General features: G+C 44.6%; 1 protein-coding gene across 2 annotated transcripts in view; it reads left to right on the top strand.

Annotated features, from left to right (window-relative positions):
* The window catches only part of LOC106574564 (fidgetin), a 36,797-nt gene extending 11,246 nt beyond the window's left edge, over positions 1-25,551 (top strand). For both annotated transcript variants that reach the window (XM_014150548.2, XM_014150546.2), the window contains one exon: positions 19,046-25,551. In XM_014150548.2, the coding sequence (XP_014006023.2) occupies positions 19,054-21,234 (2,181 nt within the window). In that variant the 5' untranslated portion in view covers positions 19,046-19,053 and the 3' untranslated portion in view covers positions 21,235-25,551. The remainder of the gene's footprint in view (positions 1-19,045) is intronic.
* The last annotated feature ends 985 nt before the right edge of the window (positions 25,552-26,536 follow it).

The following is a 26,536-nucleotide window of genomic DNA, read 5'->3' as shown; positions in this document are numbered from 1 at the left end:
GGATCTGCGTCTTAGAGGATTATCAAATTTATTGTTTGGCTGCCCGGTACTGTAATGGGTGTTTAATTACTCAATAAAAGCGCTTTTATGGATTCCAGTCCTCCCGTGTATCGAGCAAATGGTATTGATCTGGCTCTCCGCTGCAACATGATCGCCTGTGAAGGAGAATCAGAGCCACCCGCCTGCCTGCCAATGGGCCTGCTCGTTCATTAGTAGCACATTACATACTGGGTTGGTTCAGACATAACGTTGGTAAGATCAGGGTCTAGACAAGACAAACAGTTAGTACCTTAAACGTGTAGATTTCCTGATATTACACATTCGTCATAAGGTAGTCTGATTTCAATAGAATCATTATCAATATGGCTATGTGGTGTTCTGTTAGCACAATTAAGACTCTCTTCCGCCGACTTGCTACAGCCTAGCTGAGATAGAGTTCAACTCTGAGACGTCTACCTGCTAAACGGCTTGTTTCTGTAATCTGTATGCCCATTGTGGTCTCCCAGGCACGACGCTCATAACGCCGTATTTCTCCAGCCCTCCCCCTAGCGATTACAGGGGTGTGAAATCATCCTAACATGAGGGAAAATGCACGTGTTTTAGGAGATTATAGTAGTTGAGTGCTATCTTTAAGTAGGTATTTCATTGTGTGTGCGTGCAGTACCGAATATCTGTTTTGCGATCTCTTGATTTTTAGGCCACACCTGAATAACTCGATAAAGACTACATCTAATCCTTAATACTGTAATTTGGGGTTCACCGGTGAAATCATTGGAGAGTAAGCTTATAGGTCACCTAAGACAAATCAATCTTAGTCTCTCTCATATCTTCAAGCATTTCAAATGAATGTTTCCCCACTTAACAGTGAGACAGAGGAGTCAGTGTGGAGATGTTAGTGAAAAAACTGCGTAGCGTGGGGGAGACGGACCTCGACAGACCATAATAGCAGCATTGTCCAATATGGACTACAGTGCCTTTGTAGATAAAGGAATTTTCATGGCGATTCACTTGAACACAGACATGAGCGAAATGTGCTCGGACTGTGGATAATATGAAATTGTCCTCACCTCTCGCAACTATAGTTTAAGTCCTGTTTACTGTGCCGCTAGTCAGGGAGAGATCTTTTGCGGTTGTATTTAACAGATATTAGATTTAGAGCTTAGTGTCTGTGTACGGCCACATCGATCATCAACCATCACTCCATCACTTGTAAATAACCTGAGATGATCATTACTTCAGTCCCGGGGTCGTTGTTTTCCACCATTTTCACATTGAGGACCACAATATATCTTTCAGACTGTCAAATATCCCTAGCTTCCATTAAATATCATATAGATTGCTATATGGTTAGCAGTCAAATCATTATTTTGATTAAAAGATAAAGGAGGCTCAGTTGACGTTGAATGGGTTATCTACATACTTGTGTGCACTTGCATTCGTCTATGTCTGATTAATGTACATGAGCAATCTGTAAACATAAAGATATGCATATTCCCTCCCCTTTTACCCTCATGTACCCTCCCAGTACCACCTCTGTGGTCAGAGTGAGTATTGGAGAAGACTATTCATTCCGTGCTGAACCAGTGAACTAAGTAATCTGAATGTGCAAGAGGGACAGGCCTATTGGTTTACAAATCAATTGGCTGCATGTCCATGCCATTAGGTTGACATGTTACGGATGCAGTAAGAAGTGGTCGTAGAGGCAGGCTGTGGTTTGTTCCCCTGCTCCCCTGGACTTAGTCAGCTACTAGACTCGCTTATCTCTTTTTTCCATTCATTCTCTCTGCCTTTTCTTCGCTCCACCACTGTTTGGCTATTCTCAGTGGATGAGTGCTTCAGGGGATATTGCTTACGGGAAAGTGTTTGTGTGTGTGGTGTGTGTGTGTGTGTGGAGAGAGGAGATATTTTGGCCAATGAACCCTTGTTTAGCTCCATCCTCTAGCTCTGCTTTCTTGGAGTGAGTAAGTGCTCCCCAGGGAGAGAGGGCTGTAGTTTACCCAGGCTTAATGCACACACACACACACACACACACACACACACACACACACACACACACACACACACACACACACACACACACACACACACACACACACACACACACACACACACACACACACACACACACACACACACACTGGCTCAGTGATGTGTGGTGCTGTGGGATAGAAAACAAAAGTAATCTTAACAGATTCCCATGTTGGACACGGACTCATAGCCTCATTTTACTTGGCTGAAGTCAATTTAGGAATATGTTTGAATAGCTAATTTAATACACAGTTCAAAATTGCCCCCGCCCCTATAATAAGGCCCGTAGAAATGTTTTATATGTAATTCACTACAGGTACCTGTGTGAGCTAGTCTAGCTGGGCTAGGATGTTGTAATTCACTACAGGTACCTGTGTGAGCTAGTCTAGCTGGGCTAGGATGTTGTAATTCACTACAGGTACCTGTGTGAGCTAGTCTAGCTGGGCTAGGATGTTGTAATTCACTACAGGTACCTGTGTGAGCTAGTCTAGCTGGGCTAGGATGTTGTAATTCACTACAGGTACCTGTGTGAGCTAGTCTAGCTGGGCTAGGATGTTGTAATTCACTACAGGTACCTGTGTGAGCTAGTCTAGCTGGGCTAGGATGTTGTAATTCACTACAGGTACCTGTGTGAGCTAGTCTAGCTGGGCTAGGATGTTGTAATTCACTACAGGTACCTGTGTGAGCTAGTCTAGCTGGGCTAGGATGTTGTAATTCACTACAGGTTGTCATGTACAAATCTTCCCAGCGTGAAATAGTCCCCAATCGTTCTGATTGTGAAGTCAAGTTGTAAACATTTTCACAGCAGTCAATAATTGCACGCGCATCTGTGTGGGTGGCTGAGATCGTGCATATGTTTCTCTCACACCTCCTCGCCCTTGATTTAGCTAGCTTACTAGCATAATTAGCTGTAAACTGGTCAAGATGACTTGTTCTCAGAGATGTGCAGTTTTAATTTGTTTGTATAGCTAACTAACTAACTAACTAACTAACTAACTAACTAACTAACTAACTAACTAACTAACTAACTAACTAACTAACTAACAAACAAATATATGCACTGTCAATTGAAAACGTAGCGCCCAAGTCTTTGGAATCGCAAAAAATCTCTCCTCACATCAACCCTCAGCACTTTGACATGTGAATCCGGGTATTTATATGCTGACCTCACGCCTCAACAAGCTTCTGATTGGTCAGAGTCAATACTCCTGGCCACCATTGATTGGCAGATGTGTGAAGCCAATGCGCATGCCCACAGAACAGTTTTTCGAGGTCGAGGCAGGGTGTGAGAGAAACATCCACATGAGCTCAGCCATCCACATAAAGAGATGAGCTCAGCCATCCACAAAAAGAGATGAGCTCAGCCATCCACAAAAAGAGATGTGCTCAGTCATCCACATAAAGAGATGAGCTCAGCCATCCACAAAAAGAGATGAGCTCAGCCATCCACATAAAGAGATGAGCTCAGCCATCCACATGAAGAGATGTGCTCAGCCATCCACAAAAAGAGATGAGCTCAGCCATCCACATAAAGAGATGTGTTCAGTCATCCACATAAAGAGATGAGCTCAGCCATCCACATAAAGAGATGAGCTCAGCCATCCACATAAAGAGATGAGCTCAGCCATCCACATGAAGAGATGTGCTCAGCCATCCACAAAAAGAGATGAGCTCAGCCATCCACATAAAGAGATGTGCTCAGTCATCCACATAAAGAGATGAGCTCAGCCATCCACATAAAGAGATGAGCTCAGCCATCCACATAAAGAGATGAGCTCAGCCATCCACAAAAAGAGATGCGCTCAGCCATCCACATAAAGAGATGCGCATGCAATTATTTAACTGGGAACATTTTCGCGCTGGGACAAATTTTACAGCATGACGTCACAATCAGGACACAATCAAAACGATTGAGAACTATTTCACACTGGGAAGATTATTACATGACACAGGTACCTGTGTGAGCTAGGCTAGCTGGGCCACATGCTAGCCCAGCGAGCCTTGCTCAGCTGGTACTCTACCCTGCACCTTAGAGACCTCTGCCCTATGCACATGGTCATTGAACACTGGTCACTTTAATCATGTTTACGTAATGTTTTACCTACTTCCTATCTATATACTGTATTCTAATCAAGGCTCATCCTATATAACTACTGCCGTACACACCTTTGCTATTCATATACTGTCCATACTGTCTATACACAACACTATATACACTGTATATATTTATACTCCCGACTCTGACATTGCTCGTTCTTTTTCTTAATTTCTTTATTTTTATTTTGGGGATTTTTGTGTATTGTTTTTATTGTTACGTATATTGCACTGTTGGAGCATGAGCATTTTACTGCACCTCCGATAGCATCTGCAAAATATGTCTAGCAACCAATAACATTTCATTTGATTTGTAATTGGTTGTGAGCTAGGCTAGCATGGCTATCATGTTGTAATTGGGTTAATGTGTACCTGGTCTTCGAGGGTCAGTCAAGTGAGCGTGTCAGTGTGGTGTGTCGCATTTCCTTTCCTTTATTTTACTTTCCTCTCTCATGCTCTCTCTTTCTGTTAGCCTCCCCCCTCTCTCTCTCTCACTGATTGTCTGAAAGTGTGGCCACAGTAAGGTAGGAGATGACTGACTTATTGCAGTACTGTGTTGTCCAGAGGAAGGGGGTAGACGTTGCCCATAGCAACTGATTTTGGGTCAGTTATTTTCACCAAAGCTAATGATGTCATCTCCTCAGCACCGTTAAGGTTCATTGCACTCTTTCACTTTGACCCTTGCGATGCCATTTTAGTCGTTCTCATTCAAATCAATGTTCTTGTTTTTTGAAGTGAGATACTGGTCAAATGTTTGATGGTGCACACAAGAAAAGTGTGTTTCTAATATCCGCTTTATACTGGTTTATCTGTAGTACAGCTTCGACCACTCTAACACCTATTGGGTACATTAACGGTGAATGTGATTAAAGCCAGAGATCGATAGAGACTGACACACTGCTGGGGGGGTGTCACCAGAGGTGTGTGTGTGTTTATGTGTGCTCGTGTGTGTGTGTGTGTGTGTGTGTGTGTGTGTGTGTGTGTGTGTGTGTGTGTGTGTGTGTGTGTGTGTGTGTGTGCGTGTGCGTGTGTGTGTGTGTGTGTGTGTCATGGTGCACCCACCCCAGTAATGGGAGAGCAGACGCTGCCTGTTAACAGGCCTACAGCTGCTGTCAGGCACTCTCTCTAACTCTGTTAGGGCCCTTATTGATTGCTCATTATTACTGTTCCCTGAAAGATGAGCTTCCCTTATGATTACATTAAATCTGCTCTCTCTTATTCCTCTGAGACACCGTCTGGCTTATTGCTTCCCCCCATCACGTTCCAACCTCCAAGATGCCATATTAAGGAGGAGGTAGGCATTTTGTAATCGCCGCGGTTTTGACTGTTTAGTTCGATCCTTCCAAATACCTGTCTGGAAATTGTTTGAGGAATTGACTAGCCCGGTCTCTCTGTGAAACGGAAATAAGCGATGATTGATATTCTTTTTTTGTCAATTGTAATTATACTTTTTGCCAAACTTACAATAATGTATTTTTTTTATTTCCTCCCCACTAATTTGATGTAATTCTAAAACAGTCATTGTAAAACAAAAGGGAAAATAGAGGATGGGAGATGAAATAATGACTAATGACACATTGACAGTAAGAAAATAGTTTTCAAATGAAGCAAGTATCTGTGTCTTTCCTCTTTCTGTGGTGTGATATCATGAGTGAGTTGTCTGAAATATTGATCAGTCAGTCACGGGCTGGTTCTTGTAAAGTTTGGACTTTTTTTTCCAAATCTACCCCTCAGTCTCAGAGCTGCATCAGAGGCCATCTTATCACTCAGTCCCGATGAATTATTCAAAGGAATCGACTGCGTCAGTTCAGTCTGAGGACCTGTGATGATGTTACGCTGACTGCCTAGCTGGCTTGATATTCACTCAGAGAACCGTAATGGATGTCCTCGTAGAGTCAAACTAACAGCTCATTCCAACTTCCAAAGACACAAATGTCTCGGGAGCAAAGAGACTGAAATATGTGTTCTGTAGTTTGGTTGGTGTTATTTATATTTTGAGTGTGTGTGTGTGTGTGTGTGTGTGTGCGCGTGTGTGTGTGTGTGTGTGTGTGTGTGTGTGTGTGTGTGTGTGTGTGTGTGTGTGTGTGTGTGTGTGTGTGTGTGTGTGTGTGTGTGTGTGTGTGTGTGTGTGTGTGTGTTGCGGCTCCTCAGCGGTAGACTGGGGAACGCTAGTGAGAATCTCTTGCCCCCTCGACACATCTGGCTCAGTCTCAATGCCACAGATCGATGGCCATATTGATCCACTGTTTGAGTGTTTAGACAACCTGTGTGAATTCCACCAGAATGAAATCCACATTGAATTCAAAGTAGAGGTATTTTAGACTACAAATGAGTCTGGAGTTTTACAAAATTGTTAAATATTATGAGCAATATTGACGTAAACGCATTTTTCTTATTCCGTATAATTTCAGATATGAAAGAATTGCAAACTGTCAATAATGTCCTTTTATTAGGTGTGTCTGTATCCCTTCATGTAGATTTTTGTTGGATGAAAAACCCGCCTGAGGTGGCAGTGCCTGATGTGAAGTGTGAAAGACTTGACACCTTTGACTTCCAAACTGATCCCATGCGTTTACAGTTCAATATGGAGGTTGGGGTTATTTCAGAATGGTGCTGTTCAGTAGTAGAGACGGGCTGTGCTCTGCTGACAGCAGTTTTTAATCTGAGCCAACTCCTGTTTGGAGCGGGCCTCTCTGACCCCCATCTCACCAACACGCGGTCGCCCGCCTTTTCCTCTTTTGGAGGATTGTCAGGGTGGCTATCATCAGATAATTAGCAGCAGCAGAACTCTTAACTGGTGACTCCTGTCTCTGTTGGAGGGGTTTGCACGGTTGGCTATGGCAGTGTAGAATTTATTCTGACACAAACAACTATCAAGAAGTGCATGCATTTGATGCACGCACGCACACACACACATTCATTCACAAACAGTGTCACTTTGACAGCCACGGCTGGCTCGTCTGTCAAAAGCTTAACGTTACCGTGCCTGCCGCAGCACACACACACACACACACACACACACACACACACACACACACACACACACACACACACACACACACACACACACACACACACACACACACAGACAGAAAGCCAGTGACAACAGACAAGGTGAAATATTGTTGGGAATCTGCTTGCGTTTTCTAACATTCAGGAGGAAATCAGTGGCTGGTGTTAAATAACCATTGTGACAAAACTCTTTTAAATGAAGATAATAGTAATTGTAGATATTTCTTGTACGTTAAATGTACCAAATTGGCTTTAATTGACATTTGATTTCGCTGAAAAATATTTTTCAATAGCTTTAGTGTTTACGATGTTGATGGATTATCTAATGAGAGATCACTGCTGTTTGTATCATGGCTGTGCACCCCCCAAGTCGACACCACACTGGCACTCAAGGAATTACAGAGGAATATGAACAAATTGGAAATAGCAAACAGCATATCTTGAGGCCACATTCGTTGTAGCCGGGGACTTTAACAAAATAAATCGAAGGAAAGTTCTCCCAAAATTCCACCAACACATCTCTTGCTCTTGCAGGAAAAATAAGTTGGACCATTGTTATTCTCCATTCCGAGATGGATACAAAGCCTACCTTCGACCCCCTTCGGAAAATCAGACCACACCTTTATCTTGCTCCTGCAAGTCTACAAGCAAAAATTAAAGCAGGAAAAAGCCATGGTAAGATTTGTTAAATGCTGGTCTGACCAATCAGAATTTATGCTACAAGACTGGGAAATGTTCTGGGGCTGCCTCTGACAATAACATCAATAAGTATACAGACTCAGTCACAGGGTTCATCAGGAAATGCATAGAGGATGTTATCCCAACAATGACTATTCACACATATCCCAAAAAGAAACTGTAGTTCAATAGCAACATCCGTGCAAAACTGAGAGCGCGGACCAACGCATTCAAATTGGATTTCTGGGAATATGGATGAATACAATAAGACCAGCTACGACCTCCAGAAATAAATCAAAAGACGAAAAAAGACAGTACAGGGATTGCATTTCGACGACTCTGACGCTAGACGCATGTGGCAAGGACTACAAACCATTACGGACTACAAGGGAATAACTAGCAGCACTGCGAACACAGATGCCTTTCTCCCAGACAAGCTAAACAACTTCTACTGTATGCTCGTTTCGAGGCAATCAACACTGATCCTTCTACGAGGCCCCCCGCTGCTGTAGAGGACTGAGCTCTCAATCTCTGTGACTGACGTGAGTAGGACCTTCAAGCATGTGAATACTCGCAGAGCAGCTGGCCCAGACGGCATCCCCGGCCGCGTCCTCAGAGCATGTGCAGACCAGCTGGCTGGAGTGTTAAACCTCTCCCTGTCCCAGTCTGTGGTGACCACATGCTTCAAGATATCCATCATAGTCCCTTTACCCAAGCAAACTAAGGTAACCCGCCTAAATTACTATCGCCCTTGAAGAATATTCAACGATAAATACACAACGCAGAGAACTAGAGATCTGTTTAGAATCTGTGTATGGGTTCCAGTTCGGGACTCATAGCTAGCTACGTGTGGAAAATTATTATTGGTACAAACTATCTATACATTGAAGCCTGAAACGGGGTGCTTTGTTTTTGGCCATTGGCCAAATTTTACTATAGTGAATTCTAGTTGGTCAACCACAGGCTAGGCGTCGGTATAAACTACATCTTGTCTCTTTGTTCAGCGGGAGAAACAACGAGAACACAAAAGAACGAACATCGAACATCCACTTTCAAGCATAACAACAATGATTTGTTCTCTGTGAATAAATATATTTTTCTCCCCCTGATTTGCTTTGGGGTCTGTGTTGTTGAAGAATAACATCAACTGCTAAAACCCTGTAGCACTCACTTCTGTCATCATGAAGTGCTTCGAGAGGCTGGTCAAGGACCATATCAGCTCCACCTTACCTGACACCCTGGACAAGAGGAACACCTATGTGAGAATGCTATTCATTGACTACAGCTCAGCATTCAACACCATAGGCCCCTTCAAGCTTGACACTTAAGTTCAAGGCCCTGGCTTTGAGGACCATCTGCAACTGGATCCTGGACTTCCTGACAGGCAGACCCCAGGTGGTGAGGGTAGGCAACAACACCTCTGCCACACTGACCCTCAACAAGGAGGCCCCCCCATGGGTGCATCCTCAGCCCTCTCCTGTACTCCCACAACTGCTTGGCTACGCATGACTCCAACACCATCATTAAGTTTGCCGACGACGCAATGGTGGTGGGCCTCATCGTCGAAGTGACAACATACAGGGAGGAGGTAGGAGCCCTGGCACTGTGGTGACAGAGAAACAGCCTCTCCCTCAGCGTCAGCCAAACCAAGGAGCTGATCGTGGACTACAGGAAACAGGGGGAGGAGCACGCCCCTATTGTCATTGACAGGGCTGCAATGGAGAGGGTCAAAAGCTTCAAGTTCCTCAGAGAACCTGACATGGTCCAATTACACTACCACCATAGGCGCCTGAAGAAATTTAGCATGGGCCCTCAGATCCTAATGAAGTTCTACAGCTGCACAATCAACAGCCTGGTATGGCAACTGCTTCGCCAAAAACCAGAAGGCCCTACAGAGGACCTACTACATCCCTGGGGGCGACCTTCCTGCCTTCCAGGACATCTACACCAGGCGGTGCCCGAGGAAGGCCCAAAAGATCATTAAGGACTCCAGTCACCCGAGCCACAGACTTTTCACTCTGTTACCATCTGGCAAGCGGTATCGGAATATTGGTTCCCCAACCAACAGGCTCCAAGACAGCTTCTACCACCAGGCCATCAGACTGCTGAAAAACCCAACCTAGCTGTCTCCCTGGACAGACCTGCACCTTAGAGACTATTTGCACCGGAGAGACTATATATGGAACATAGTAATTATTTGCACTGACTACCCACATATCCAACCCTTAAACACAAACACATACACATACACATACACACAAACACCCATAAACACACACACAGAAGCACACACACACAGAAGCACACACACACACACACACACACACAGAAGCACACACACACACACACACACACACACACACACACACACACACACACACACACACACACACACACACACACACACACAGTCAACGCTGCTGTTCTATTAAATTCTATTGATCTCACTACCCACTTTATATTAGTAAATACAGTGTAAATCCATTCCTTTATTACTATGCAACTACCTCTTCTATTACTTCTGTTCTTTCGGACTCTTCTGATTGTCACTGGTTAATGTACTGCATTGTTATTATTGATCACTGGTTAATGTACTGCATTGTTATTATTGATCACTGGTTAATGTACTGCATTGTTATTATTGATTGCTGATTAATGTACTGCATTGTTATTATTGATCGCTGGTTAATGGACTGCATTGTTATTACTGATCACTGGTTAATATACTGCATTGTTATTATTGATCACTGGTTAATATACTGCATTGTTATTACTGATCACTGGTTAATGTACTGCATTGTTATTATTGATCACTGGTTAATGTACTGCATTGTTGAGGGAGCTAGGACATAAGCATTTCGCTGCACCTTTTATACCTGTAAATTGCGTTTGGGACAAATACATTTGATTTGATTTGACCATGAGATGTGTGCATATGTTGATATTCTGTCTCATTTAGTACCTACGGGCCGTGAATCTAATGGCCTGTTCTGTGATTTCGTCGTCATGTGGATTATTCTCTGACTACTACATTAGAATAATGAGCGGGGAAAGAGCCTTTCTCTTCTCGTGTCTCTTTGTGCTGCCGCGGTAACGACCCCGTGAATAGTTCTTTTGGATGACCTATCAAAGTCTTCTCTCCCCAAGCACCCAATAGATGGTACTTCCAGAAATGAGTCACTTGAAAATGATCATCGTCCAACACCGTATAAGGTAATGGATAACCATCACACTCCATTTCCCTGCCTCCTCACCCACACAAACGCAGCGCTCTTGAAATATGATGCATCTTCTGTGCTTAGCAGGCACTTAATGTCTGAAAGAAACCTGTTCGCGTTGATTTACTGACCGCAACGGTAAAAAAAAAAAAGAGTGCGCCTCGCAACGTTCAGTGTCTCGCCGCTTGTTCACTCAATAATTATCTCATTTTATTTACGCAGACAGACAGCTTTAGACGAGGTGAGAGGCTTCCCCTCCATTATCTGTAGGTGGGCCTCTCTCCCTGTCTTTCTACTACACCCCCTCATAGTCCACAGTCCCTTAACGACGTCCTCCACTTCGAGGATTTCGATTTCACGAGGCACACACAGTGCACATAGACATGTAGGCACGGATGTGTGCGCGCGCACACACACACACACACACACACACACACACACACACACACACACACACACACACACACACACACACACACACACACACACACACACACTACACTTGTGTTAAAAAAATAAACGTTGAACTAAATGACACAATGACTCTCCTCTGCCGGTTGTCCAATCAATGTGGTTTCTAAAAGGATTAGGGCCTTCAGTCTGAAATCTATTTTAATTACTTAACCAACAGGTAAACAAAGTCGCGGTGGCACCGCCGGTATAGATCCAGGCGTCTGGGGTGTATCAATACCACCTAGCCCTGTGTTAACCCCGCAGGCCCCCCAAAGAAAGGAGATCTTGGGCCCCTCCCAAATGGTACCTTATTACCTATAAAGTGCACTATGTTTGACCAGGGCCCATATGGCACTGGTGGAAAGTAGTGCACTGTATAGGGAATAGGGTGCCATTTGGAACAATGTCCTGGACTACGCCACCAGAAGGATCCCATCACCTCTAACAGGTTTAGAATATATGTAGATGAGGTCCCTCAGCAGTGGCTTACTGTTTTCTACCGTCCTGAGAATGTCAGCACATACTGGGGACGTATTAGGACATGTCCATGCTTGTTAAGATGAATCTGCAGGATTGCAGTTTTTGTGTGTTCGTGTGTGGTGTGTGTTGGAGATGAGGGAGGAGTAAGATTATGTTGGCTAACAGCGGTGAAAGGCGTCGTCGGCGTTAACGCTGGGTTAAAAATGATCTGGTGTCTTGTCTCAGTGTGCTACAGGCCCGGTGTGTGTTTATGTGTGTGCGCGCTGTGTCTTTGAGAATGCCATCGTGGGTATAACCGGGTGATTAGGCACGGTGCGCCAGTCACAGGAAATGGACTGTCTGAATGACGGGCCCGACTGCATTAAAGATGAATGGCGAGGCGCTAGGGCGTTAACGTCCCCGTGTCGCCGCCGCGGCTTAGAGCTCACTCTGAATATCTCTCAATTTCCCCCCTGACTGACACGTGAAGCCATGCACAATTTCCTTGATCCGGAGTATTTGTTTAACTGCGCTCTCCGTTTAACCCAGAGCTCAGATAGTACGTCTAGTAAAAGGCAATTTATCCAGTGTCAATTTATTATACAGCTCAGGGGAAAGTGTCACTATATTTGCCTAGGTAGATTTGTTAGTGCTCAATGGAGTAATCAAAAGTGTCTGTAATGTCATGGGACATGGACTCTTCGTAACATTAGATCACTTTTAAGGTCTGAAACCTCTGGCAAACTTTTACTGGAGAATGAACTATCACTTTAACTATCCCTGAAAGTTATAGTTTGTAGAGCAAATCCATACGTGAGGGAGAAAACTTGGTCCAAGTGTTATGAGCAGGGATGAGGGATCACCAAATTACTAGGAATATTTAAAGGATATCTGTCGGATTTCCTAATATTACCTGTCACTCTGAATTTCCTGAATTCCAGTTGGTTTATCCGTTTTTTAATATAAAATCGCATTTTCGTTGATGACAGCTTATCTTTTGTGTCTGTGTTGGAAGTGGAAAGTCACTGCTCGCTGTATGCGCTTTTAACTTGCTCTGTTTTTGTTGTTGTTGTCCCTCAGTCGAGTTGTTGTCATGGTAAGCCACTGAACAGTGGTTGGGCTTCAAAATGCATGCTTCAAAGACGGCAACGCTTGGTTTTTGTTTATCTTTACAGTTTCAGAAGAAATGGGGGGGATGCTTGGTCTTTGCTTGGTCTGTGGGGGTTCGTAACTAATTTGTCAGGCTTTGGGTTCAAGATATTTTATTTTAACTTTGTTTTATATATATTTCTGTTTTGGAAGTGATCTGTGAAGTGACAGATAATATTTTTTGGGATGAAATGATCTAATCCTCAGACATTGGAACTTAAACTTTCACGCGAGGCGTTTCAGCTCCATCTTCTCAGACACAAAGTACCTATTTAAATCTGCATTTACATACCAACAGAAGAGAAACAAATACTTCAAATATAACTTCATTTGTTCTGTTGTCTTTGAGGTTGAACCCCAGACTCCAAAGTCCTCGCTTTCTCTTCTGTTTCAAGCTTTATAACAGGCAGCTTGATTCTAAGTGGAGTTTTTTGCCTGACAATCTATTGTATACAGCTACCCGCATTTCTGAATAGAACTATGAGTATTAGCGGGCCACTACACAATAGTTACCTTCATTAGAAATACACAAGCGTTTATGAATCCAGATGACAACATTGATGCAATGTTATAGCTGGGTCATACGCTAAGAGTCAAACTGTAACTTCTTAGCTTAGGGACCTGACATCAGTATTTGTAAGTGCAGAGGTTCAATCAATTAACCAAAACACTGAAGCAATTTTGATTGCAGTGTCTGACACTCATTCACGACTAATTACTTAATTAATTGCATTTTAGAGGGCTTAATCACATTATTTTACACGGCAGGTAGTGTGTGCCAATACGCCATCGCCACTGGCTTAGGAACAGTGTCAATGTGGCAGCCTCATTAACAAGGTGACACACACACCCCGGCACGCACGCACACACACACACACACACACACACACGCGCACGTTACACACACAATATCTCGCTGAATTCGAGGTTAAATGATGCCCTCTGCTCTGTCTGACGAGGATATCAGTAATTGCTTTGACCATTTCCTCGCGAAATTGAATCGGTCTCTTATTCTCATTTGATGAAGTTAGATCACTTGTCAATCAGTCGCTGCCACAAATTCAGTCTTTCACCGCATTTCATTTCAAAACCCCGCTGCTGAACATGTTCCGAATATATTGCGGCATAACTTGTTTTGCGTGCGTAATGCGAGACGACTCGTCGAAAGCGAAGGATCTTTGATGTGTGTTTGTAAACGCACGGATGTTAATTATGACAGGGCTGAAATAGGTAGTCCGCTCAAACACACTCTGTGCAGAATCACACTGCAGACGGACTTCAAAGAGCTCATTAGTGCTTTCTGAAGAGCTGTTTACTCCACACACACACACACACACACACACAGAGAGACACACACACACACCCCTTTCTAATATGCAGCCAATGTCCAGAAGCAGAAATGAGTTTGATTGGACCTTCTATATGACGGACAGAAAAGACACAAACGTGCCTTGATGCTCTTAGGACGCATCCAAATGTTGCTGGATGTTGTTGCAGCTGAGTGCGTTGATGCTCGGCCAGACTCACTCTCTCTCACTCTCTCTCACTCTCACTCTCTCTCAGAGCACACACACACACACATAGTTTGTGATCAAAGTCTAGTTGCTCTTGACAATTTTGCTACATGGTCATTCATTGTGATCCAAATTCAATCTTACATTAGATGTTAATATTTAGAGTGTTTTCAATTCGAGAGGCATAATATATTTTTTTTATAGGAGATTATTCGAGATTTGTGTATTCCGTGTTTTAACCATCACATAGACTACAATGTACGATTCAAGTGCCAGTCTCAGGGCCTTATTCCATGTGTTTGTGGAAGTGCATGAGGTTCAAAGCCTTGAGTTCAAACTCATATGCCCTCATCTGAATAACGGGAGAGTAATCAGTGTTACCTGATTTAAATAGTGCAAGTTATCATTTGGCCCTCATTTGCATAGTGGAGGTAATCACTGTGGGTGCATCTCAAATGGCACCCTATCCCCTATATATTGCACCTCTGGACCAGGGCCTATAGAGCTATGGTCAAAAGTAGTGCACTATGTAGAGAATAGGGTACCATTGAGACGCATGCTGTGGCTTTACATTAACCCCCTGATTGGAGAGATGAAGGCACTGATGGAGCCTGACACGTCTCTTAGAAGTGTTGGGTTTATTGAGGATGGAATTATAAAGATTCCATGTTTTCTAAATGGATTTAAATAAGATAGGAGTGATTGAGGTTTTCTATGTTAATATTACAGTGATAAAAGGGAGGGGTAGGTGGTTGTTTTAAGTGGGCTGGAATTTGGAAGATTTGGAAGATGTGTTTTTTTTGGGCCGCGTAGAAGGTCGTGTGTGTGTGTGTGTTTATCTGTGTGTGTGTTTATCTGTGTGTGTGTTTATCTGTGTGTGTGTGTGTGTGTGTGTGTGTGTGTGTGTGTGTGTGTGTGTGTGTGTGTGTGTGTGTGTGTGTGTGTGTGTGTGTGTGTGTGCTTGTATCTGTTGTTTTCTTGCCAAGTTGCCAGACTGGCACTGCATACCCTCTCTCTCACCCTCTATTTCTCCTATAGCTTCTCTCTCTCCCTTTGTCCCTCTCCCCCTCTCTCATCCCCCCTCTCTTTCCCTCCTTCCCTCCTGTGTGTTTCTCTCCATTGACATGCTGGCAGCTGAACCGTGGTCCCCAGAGCAAGGCCCAGTACACAGTACTAGGAGTCAGACTGTGAATTCTCCAACACAGGCAGGGAGGAGGGAGGGAGGGAGGCATCTCTAGTTAATAATAACACTGTGAAGAGAGAGACTACCTAGCATGCTGCTGTGAAGAGAGAGAGAGAGAATGCTGTTAGGGTAGACCAGGGTATTGTGAGAGAGATACAAGAAGATATACTGTTGTGTTGAAATATTGACGAGAGATACTATATTTTTAAGAGAGTATAGAGGCCGTGCTGTTAGAAGGATATTTTTCTCTCCCAAACTGTTACTACCATAACCTCTGAACGACTTAATACTCTGCTATCTACAATTGAAATGACCATTCTTCCAATAAATGACATTTAGCCCCAAAATTGAAATGCCATCGAAGTATTTTAGAACTTTGGACAAATATTGCAGCTATCGTATAATGGGGAAATAGGGAGGTTTCAGAACCTCACAATTAGTATAAATGATGTGAGAAATACTGCAATAACCACCCACATAGCTATCGGGTGTAATGTCTTGCTGGGTACAAATATTATTATCAACCGGAAAATCGCAGAGTTTAGAACAATATTTGCTGCTGATGCTTGTTTTAAATTTGAAATGTATTTAAAACTGGATGCATTATGTTTTAGAGTTCTCAAATGAGCTGCATTGGCAAATGAATACCCTTTTGTTGTTAACTCCCATCCCTGCCTAAACTTCAACTTTTTGAAATTTCGGCAATTAGTTTACTTCTGTGTCTAACCTCTAAGCCAAAAAATATACATTGGGTAAACATTCTAGTTGTATATTCAAACACGTTTTACTGTGCAGAAATATAATTGTTTTACAAAACAAGAAAAGAATACAGATGCTATGTGAATAATTATCAATAGCAACAATTATTCCCATCATGCAGCAGTGTCAATGAAACGTCATGTCATGAAACACACCACACTGCTCCACTCTTTTAGCTGATTGCCGTTTATTGAACAATTTGATCCAGGTTGAAGTATTTCCAAGCTCTTTCTCTCCGTCGAGTTTCATATAGTCATTACATAAAGGAGCGTGACATGCGTGCCAGCCCTGGCAAGACTCCCCTCGGCTTAAACCTTGTAAATGAACACAATTAGCACATCGTCATCCTGCTAATTAGCTGCTGGTGTCTGGGTGAGACGTCTGGGAGAGAGAATCAGAGAGGAGTCTGGGGAATTCCCCCGCTCTATTACCAAACAAACACCATGCTACGTTGACACGCCGAACCTACTGGAGAAGTGTGTTTGTGAATATGCGTGTTAGTGAATGTGTATGTGTGTGTTCACGCCAGTTCCACTTATAAACCCCCCCCAAGAGGTACGTCGGTGGTACGGTAATTGTAAGACATGCAGTGCTTAAAGGGCCTCCAACAGTGGATTCATAAGACATGCTACTGAGACTGAAGAAAGAATGGTCACAAATGATCCTCATAATCCGCTGTGTGTTAAATCAAATCAAACAGAGTCCGATCTGAGAGGAGGCTCCTACGACGATGTGGGTCTGGCCTTTGATAGCACCCTGCTTTGATAGTGAGATGTGTGTGTGTGTGCGTGTGTGTGTGTGTGTGTGTGTGCGTGCGTGCGTGCGTGCGTGCGTGCGTGCGTGTGTGTTAGTATTTGCAGATAGTCTTTGGGGATTATATAAAATAGTGGCTCTTGAGCCTCAGAGGCAACAAAGGGAGCTAGGTGACTGAAGTGTGTGTGTGAGACGGAGCAAACGAGCCAGAGGCGGGGGGGAGAGAAAAAGGGATGAGGACAAAGATGGGAGGGGGTAATGAGAGAGGGTGGACAGGGAAAAAGAGCAAGAGAGAAAGGGAAAGAGAAAGGTAGGAGGCGAATAGAGATGGAAAGGCAGAGAGAGAGTGAGAGAGAGAGAGCGAGAGAGAGAGAGAGAGAGAGAGAGAGAGAGGTGGCGGGTTGGAGGTGCAGTCCGGCACTGTGCGGTGTATGGCGGAGGCCTCATACACAGGGTGTTGTAATTCATAGCCAGCTGTGGCTCTGGTGTGTGTGTGTGTGTGTATTGATGAAAGCAGCAGAACACTGCCGGCGGGGGGAGATTGCTTTGCTGCACTAGGCGAGGCGCGTTCTGAAACCATCTCTGGCCGCCTGAGATGAGAGAGGGATTATGGAGTGACCTGCCATGTCTGTGTCATATTGTTATGTGCAGGGTGCATTATTTTGTCCTAACCTGGCAGCGGCCAGCCCGGTCCCAAGGCAGAGAGGCGGTGTCCTTCATGTGATCTGTCAGTACTCGTGTCATATTTACCATCCGTGTTCCAAGAAACAAAAGAAATGCGAGAGGCGAAAAGAATCAGACGACTTAAATGTCCAGAATTTTCGTTAGTTAGTCATTTTCATGGATATAATATTTACATTTATTTAAAGATGCACTTTGCAGAAATCGCTCTGCCGTTTCCTGGCTGCAAAAATTATAATAGTTAGGGTTAGGGTTCATTTCAGTTTATGTGACAAAACAAGCAAGTATAGTATAGAGAATCATTGTACCATCTAAACCGCTGTGTAATATATTTTCCATAACCAAAATATTGTATTTTTTGCTGTTTGAAGCTGGTGTACAAAACCGAAAGTAAAAAACACAAAAACTAAGCTTAAGAACAGAAGGCATGAAAATAGCCCACATAGAACAGATCTACCACTTCTTAAACTTGCTTTCAATGAGAATGACAGATCTATAAAACTCATTTCTATGTGAATTTGGCCGGGTCGCCCAAAAAGTGACATATTGCATCTTTAAGCCATTCCCTAAATGAAACTGATGGACGTCACATATAAAATTATTATTCACAGTAGTTATTATACAATATACAGTAGCACGTAATGTCAAATTTCATTCAACTAGAACACATTTTGCTCAGTAGTACCTCAGTCATCATGGATGTTAATTATTGATCATGATGTGTGAATCACGTCATAAATGACCCACTGTATAACCTCCGAGCTCAGATTCATATACATATTCATGAGTTGTATTCTCGATTTTATATTGAAGAAATGGCAGCAGTGAATCTCCATGATTAAGCAAAATACAGTGCGTACTATCATAAGCATGACAGTGTTTGATCACAGTCAATAAACTGTCATCACATCACAGCCATTAAAATCAATCTGTTGACAGCATAACGAAGACCAATTGACAGAGAGCCTAAGTGAAGAGATGCTGAATTTTGAGTGGCTGTACCTTGTCTTATAAATAAGACCAACCTAACTGTCCTGTCTGTCTCTATGCTCTTGCCGTTGCAGGCCTAAAGATGCAGTGGACCCCAGAGCACGCACAGTGGGCGGAGCAGCACTTTGACATCACCTCCACCACGCGCTCGCCGGCCCACAAGGCCGATGCTTACCGGGGCCACCTGCAGCGCGGCGGCAGCACCTACCAGTACGCCTGGGCCAACGACGACATCTCTGCGCTCACCGCCTCCAACCTGCTCAAGAAGTACGCTGAGAAGTACTCTGGCATCCTGGAGATGCCCAGTGAGAGGGCCCTGCTGAACTCCTACGCCGATGCTGGGATAAACGGCAGGAAGGCAGAGGGCGAGGCCTGGCAGGAGGGGGTATACTGCGTCCCCGAGGGGATGTCCATGAGGAAAGGAGGGGTGGCGGCGGAGGTGGCTGGTATGTGCAGCTCTCCGTCCCCGGGCCTGGCCTCCAGCGGCCTGACAGAGCCTGGTTACTCCAGCAGCAGCTGTGGTAGTCACACCGCCACGGCCCTCCACTCCTCTGCAGGCTCCTCTCAGGAATACGGCCCCAGCTACAGTGGCTCCTACCTGGGCTACAGCTCCCAGGTCACCACCTCCCCGCTGCATAGTTCCGGCCTCTTGCAGCCCCCTCCTCCACCCCCCCACCCCTCCCTGGTCCCGACCTACAATGGGGGATCCTCCAACCTCTCGGGCTACAATTACCCCCATGCTGGGTACCCCTCCCAGAGCGCTGTGGGGCCTGGCTACAGCCCCGGGGGAGCCCCCCCTCCATCCTCCTACCTAACGTCAGGGATCGCCGCTCCCACCCCCCTGCCCCCCTCCTCCACACTCCCCGGGTACCCCTACCAGTCGCACAACCTTGGCCCCATCGCGCCCACGCCTCTGAACGGCAGCTCGTCCAACTCTCTGAAGAGAAAAGCCTTCTACATGACAGGGCAAGGAGAGATGGACTCCACTTATGGAAATTTTGTCTACGGCCAGGCGCGCAGCTCCGCAGAGAGCCCCATGTACAGGGTACCGGACAGCAGCATCTCAAATGCGGGCGGAGGGAACGGTTTTGACAGGAACGCTGACAAGTCATCTTTGCCGTTTAATACCCAAAAGCAGCCCATGGCCTCTGAGCAGTCTGCGGGTGGAGTACTCACCCCTCCGTCATATGCCTCCACCCGGGGTGGCTCGCGCTCGGCCGACTCCCTGGGCAGCTTCACCTCTCCCTCCCTGAGCGACCAAGGGGACGAGCACCGCCTGCACCTCTCCCACCTCTCCCTGACGGGGGAGACCTCATCCTCCCGGCCCGCTGAGGAGCAGCTGAAGAGCAGCGACCCCCACCTCCTGGACATGGTGACCTCTGAGATCCTACAGCAGGGACCCCCGGTGGACTGGAGTGACATTGCAGGCCTGGAGCTGGCCAAGGCCACTCTGAAGGAGGAGGTTCTCTGGCCCATGCTACGTCCGGACATGTTCAGCGGCCTAGGTTCGGCCCCGAGGTGCGTTCTACTGTTCGGCCCCAGAGGGACGGGCCGGACGTTGCTGGGCCGCTGCATGGCCAGCCAGCTGGGGGCACCCTTCCTGCAGCTCAGAGGCTCCACCTTGGCCACCAAGTGGCTGGCAGAGGGTGACAAGATCCTGCGGGCCTCCTTCCTGGTGGCGCGCTGCCGCCAGCCCTCAGTGCTGTTCATCAGCGACGTGGACATGCTGCTGTCAGCCCAGCTGAGCAACGAGAGCCCCGTTCACCGGCTCAAGGCCGAGCTCCTGGCCCAGCTTGATGCGCTGCTCCTTGGGCCGGCCGATGACTCCAACAACCACGTCCTGGTGGTCTGCTCCACCAGCAAGCCCCAGGACATGGACGAGGGGCTGCGACGGTACTTTGGCCGGCGGGTCCTGGTGCCGCTGCCGGACGGTTCGTCCCGCCACCACATGCTGAGCCAGCTGCTGTCCCAGTCCCAGCGCAAGTACTGCCTCAGTGAGGAGGAGCTGGTGCTGCTGGTCCAGCGCACCGAGGGCTTCTCCGGCCTGGACGTGGCAAGGCTGTGCCAGGAGGCCCTGGTGGGCATGCTGCACACCTCCTCCCAAGGCCTGGACCTCTCGGTGAGCATCATGCCCACGGGCCAGATGCGACCCCTCACCTACCAGGACTTTGACAGTGTTTTTTGCAAATTCCAGCCCAGCATATCGCAGAAAGAGATCGACACGTACACCGAGTGGAACAAAATGTTTGGGTGCGGTCAGTGAACCTCGGGGGGAAAGTCCTCAAGAAAGAGGCTTTGGGAATTCTTTGACCTGGCTATGGTGCTAACCAGAAAGGAAGGCACACAAGAGGGGCGACGTAACCCCCCCCCCCCTCCCCACACACACACACACGTGAGACCTGACACCAGAGGTGGAGAAACATCAAGAGACTTGGTTGGAGTGATACCTGATGGTTTTGCAGGTAACGAGCAGAGATTTCATTAGGATGCTTGACGCTGCTAAAGCCAGGCATAGTTATACACATTAAGAAGGGGTCAACTTGAGAAGAGACAGAGGAGGACCCTGTGTGTATATATACCTTTGTTGTTGTCCCCTAAAATGTAGTTGGCTAACCAAGTGCCTGTAGTGGTGCTTTCTTAATTCTAATATCTTTTTATGTATTATGATTTTCTTTGCCTCACAATCTACATTAATGGCATGTGCTGATATTATGAGCTTTAAACTTCAACAGCAAAATTAAAATTAGAGTGGCGGTTGCCATTTTGTCCTGCCATTTCACCAAGTATCAACAGTATTCCTCAGGGGGTGACAGTAATCTGGACCCCCGATCCATGCACTTCATCTCTTTTGATCCTCTGTCTGCAAAAAACTCAGGAAAGTGTTTGTGAATTGTACAGTACCTCAACGTCATCACCACACAAAAGCACTACAATCCTCTGAGAGTATTAAGACCAAGATTTTTGTCATTTATATAATATCTAGAGAAACAGTGTTAGGTTTACCTCGAACCTTCTAGGGGAGACGGTCGAGGAGATGAAAATGAATGTAACCAGATTTAGTTCTGGAACGACGGGACAAATAAGTCAATATGGAGATTTCTCTTTTCTTAAATGAAGAATTTGGTGATGAGTTCAGTTTCCATTTTAAGGTTTTTAGAAAATGCGATGCCCGAGTGTGTTTTTCTGATCCTGAGTTGTGTATTGATTGAATCAAGAGAGTTGTTCACCTGATGTTTTAAGGGGGCACTGATGACCACGTATAGTGGGTTATATGAATGTTAGGGGAATGTTGTCAACAACGAACAACTCTTTAGATGGAATGATGGACTTCAGTTGCTATTGTGTTATCACAGGAAGCCATAGAATTACTGTAATTGACGATGAAGCAGAAACGCCACCAAATGGAAAAAAAGCGAACGGTGCCGTGACACAGTGTGTGATTCCGTATTTCCCAGAATACTTTCTGTTCTACCTCAGTTGGTTTCAACTCATCTTGGAGGCAGCAGAGCAGTCGGGGACAGCCTCAGATCCAAAATGGCCAATTGCTAATTACTGCTATATGTCAGCCAGTTGAGTCAATTTGAATGAGAAAAGGCTGCCAGCTTTATTCATCACCAAGGTCAAAGGTTCAGCACCAGGGCTCAATTCCAAACCTGTTTTCAGTTCCTTACCAGAGGTCCTCATTGGCTTATCCAGGTACAGATCTGACATGATTAGATTGTTCACAGCACTATGGCTATAATGATTGATCTCTGGAATGCTCTGGAGATTTTCGGTCATATTGCTAACACCTATCCAGTTGTGTCATATCTGCAAGGAGACTCAACAAGGGCTTGCGGGTAGGAGCTAGGTATTGTTAAAGGTATTTGGCCAATCGTATCCTCATTGTATAGTATGTACACACATTACCCCAAGCACATTGTCAGGGTGGATATACCACTAATTGGACACTGGTCCTGGCTATTAAAGGCCCAGTACAGTCAAAAACGTGATTTCCCTGCATTTTATATATATTTCCACACTATGAGGTTGAAATAATACTGGGAAATTGTGAACATTTTAGTGTACGAGCTGTTTGAAAAGACTGCCTGAAATTTCTGCCTGTTTTGGTAGGATGGAGTTTTGGCCATTCATGGTGATATCACCATGCGGTAAATTAGTTAATAGACCAATAAGAAAGAGAGTTCCAAACCTCTCTGCCAATAACAGCACACCACTCAGACCACTCCCAGAACGTCCTAGCAAAATTCTTGCTTTAGAAATTGCCCTTTGCTGAGAAGCTATATTTGTTTATTTTTTTAAAAACCATTTTAATTGAAAGCAATCACAGTGAGGTACTTCAATGTTTCCCAGAAACGATTTGATATTGAGATCAAACCAGCTGCACTGGACCTATGAGAAACCTTCAGTCAATCTACTGTGTTCAGTTCCAAAAGACCCACAGAACAGTGATTCATAGCTCATTGTGTTGCATTTCAATGCATTTTGTTGCTCTTCTTTTGTTCTCTGTCCGTGACTGTTGCTATGCACAACCATGGTGGTGTTGATGTACCGTAGGTGTAATATTATTGTACAACAGCTGCACTATAGCGTTCCTTTGTGTGTATTTTTGTTTCGGCGTTCATAATCACTGGTTTGCAATCCCCGAGCACTGAGATTGCCAGTACCATGTTGCTTGCCTTTACGTTTTTGTTTGTTTTGTCAGCTTGTGACTAGTGTAACGTTTATCTCTTCCTATGATTGGTATTATTCCCAATTCTAGTTTGAATACCTTTTCCATTTTAGCACTCAATGGAATTTAGATGGAACTTGCTGTGACTGCACATTGCACTAGTCTACCACGATGTCTCGGCTATTTAAGATTGAACACTTCTTCAATTTCTCTCGCTTGGGTAGATAAAACGGTAGATCCACTGAAGTAACATGACCATAATATAACCGCTTACATGGCCTTTGAAACTTCGACTCAAATTATACTTCACTCATATAAAATATCGGTAGGTGGATGAAATGTACAATGTTTTATTGATATACTACACACAAACAAACCTTTAAACACAAAACATCCACGTCGACCTCTCAGATTTAGTTTACCTCTGGAGTTACTTAAGAATTACCTGAATGCACTTTCACAAAACTTTAATTCATCGGAATGTTCAAATGTTTCACAAACTTGATACAGTGTCAACAGACTGATTCTCACAGCCTGAGTGTACTGTATGTGTAAAAGCTCATTACTAGAAGGCTTGTTCTGGAAATAGAAAATGGAGTCTCGCTCCCTACTCCTTGACCCTCAGCCCAGGCGTGTGAATCTCACTTCTCCACTCACTCACACTGAGGAGAGGAAAGGACACGCTGAGGTGTGTGTGTGTGTGTGTGTGTGTGTGTGTGTGTGTGTGTGTGTGTGTGTGTGTGTGTGTGTGTGTGTGTGTGTGTGTGTGTGTGTGTGTGTGTGTGTGTGTGTGTGTGTGTGTGTGTGTGTGTGTGTGTGACAGCGCGTCAACAGCACATGGAAACTGCAGTGCAGTCTGTCAACAGACTGACCACAACGCGGTCTATCCCATAATTCAGTCTGCCCTCTCTAAACTGAAACCTACTGATGTACATGAGAGCACAAAAAGCCCATTCCTTCACATATACAGTACTTTCGAAACAACCAAATCACTTGAATTGTACTATCCAACCAATCTTCTTGTCTTTTTATTGTTGCTATGTACTTTTCTCTTGGCTTCTTTTTTTTCTTTGTACCAGAACTGGCAAACAATGTTATTGGTGGTTTCTGTGTTTGTTTATTTTTCCCGCTTTCTCTTCAATCATTTTATTATAGTGTTTTTTGAGACATTTCTACCTCATGGCTACATATTATACATGTAGTATTTCATTTATGTCTTTTGAATGTCCTACATTTGTTGACAAATCGAACAAAAGAAAAACAAAAAGGAAGTGGGTGGGAGCAGGAAATCACAGGTCCTTGAGCTTGAGTCTACCTCAGAGGCACTGAGCAGAGGAGATGGTGGTATAGTCTCACGTGTGTGTCTGACAAAACTGGACGCACACTCACTCAAGACACCGAGCGGCATACAGACACACAACACCCGCAAGGGAACATTTCTGGTGGACGGGAGGAAACTGCTGGACTTTGCAGGTCCTCTCCGAGGTTTCTCTTGATGCATAATCCAATGCGTTGCTTTAATCTTTGGTGAGCTGTAGTTGTGTGATTGTGTATATTACGTGGGCACACATGAATATGATTTGGTTTGTGTGGGATTTTATATATAATTAGTATATATAAAACACACTTGCACAAAACTTTAACTGAGTGTAACGTGTTTCTGTTGTACATATTTATATACACAAATACAAACAAAATGCACCACATACATGTTTATATGTGTGAATATGTTGCCATACTTGCAGTCGACTTAAATGTATTTTCATGTAATCTGTCTGAGGTACAAAAGACAACAACTGATTCATTAAAGATGTTTTCTTGAAATGATATTTTCTTTTTGTATTTTTTAAGATCTAAGGTCTTCAATTGAGTTTTTGTGTTCCTTGAAAATAAAGCTTGTTTTCATGACATCCTCTCACTTTGTTGAATGCCAACATAACAGTACATAGTTTACACTCTTAGAAAAAAAGGTGCTATGTAGAACCATATAGGGTTCTTCAGTTTGTCCCCATAGGGGAACCCTTTTTGGTGCTAGGTATAACCCTTTACCTAAAACCCTATATGTATGGTTCTTCAAAGAACCCTCTGTATATGGTCCTACCTAGAACCCTCTATGAAGGATCCTACCAATAACCATTTTATAATCTAAAGGTTCTTCCTAGAACCCTCTATGAATGGTTCTGCCAGCCTTTAAATTCATTATAACAATACAATATGCACTGAGTGTACAAAACATTAGGAACACCTTCTTACTAATGAGTTGTACCCGCTCCCCCCTTTTGCCCTCAGAAGCGCCTTAATTCATCAGGGCATGGACTCCACAAGGTGACGAAAGTGTTCCAAAGGGATGCTGGCCCATGTTGATTCCAGTGCTTCCCACAGTTGTTAGCTGGATGCCCTTTGGGTGGTGGACTATTCTTGATACACATAGGAAGCTGTTGAGCGTGATACACCCAGCAGCGTTGCAGTTCTTGACACACTCAAACCGGTGTGCCTGGCACCTACTACCATATCCCGTTCGAACGCACTGAATGGCACACATACACATTCCATGTCTCAATTGTCTCAAGGCTTAAAAATCCCCTCCCCTTGAAGTGGTTTTAACAGTTGACATCAATAAGGGATCATAGCTTTCACCTGGTCAGTCTATGTCACGGAAAGAGCAGGTGTTCCTAATGCTTTGTACACTCAGAGTTAGGATATCCAACAAGTGGAATTTGTATCACCCGCAACCTGCCTTCAGAATGACTGCCAGCGTAGGGAAGATTGAATACTGAGACTACCTCAATCATCTAAACTGGAATAACCATCTCTTTAACGGGTTCAATAAGTCCAACTACTAACATATTGGTTTAGTTAAAAAATATATGTTATTCATCTTTGTGTAGCAGAA

Source organism: Salmo salar, chromosome ssa16, assembly GCF_905237065.1.
Source record: "Salmo salar chromosome ssa16, Ssal_v3.1, whole genome shotgun sequence".
Taxonomy (NCBI): Eukaryota; Metazoa; Chordata; class Actinopteri; order Salmoniformes; family Salmonidae; genus Salmo; species Salmo salar.
Note: the sequence above shows the minus strand (reverse complement) of the source record. Positions and strands in the feature narration are given on the sequence as shown.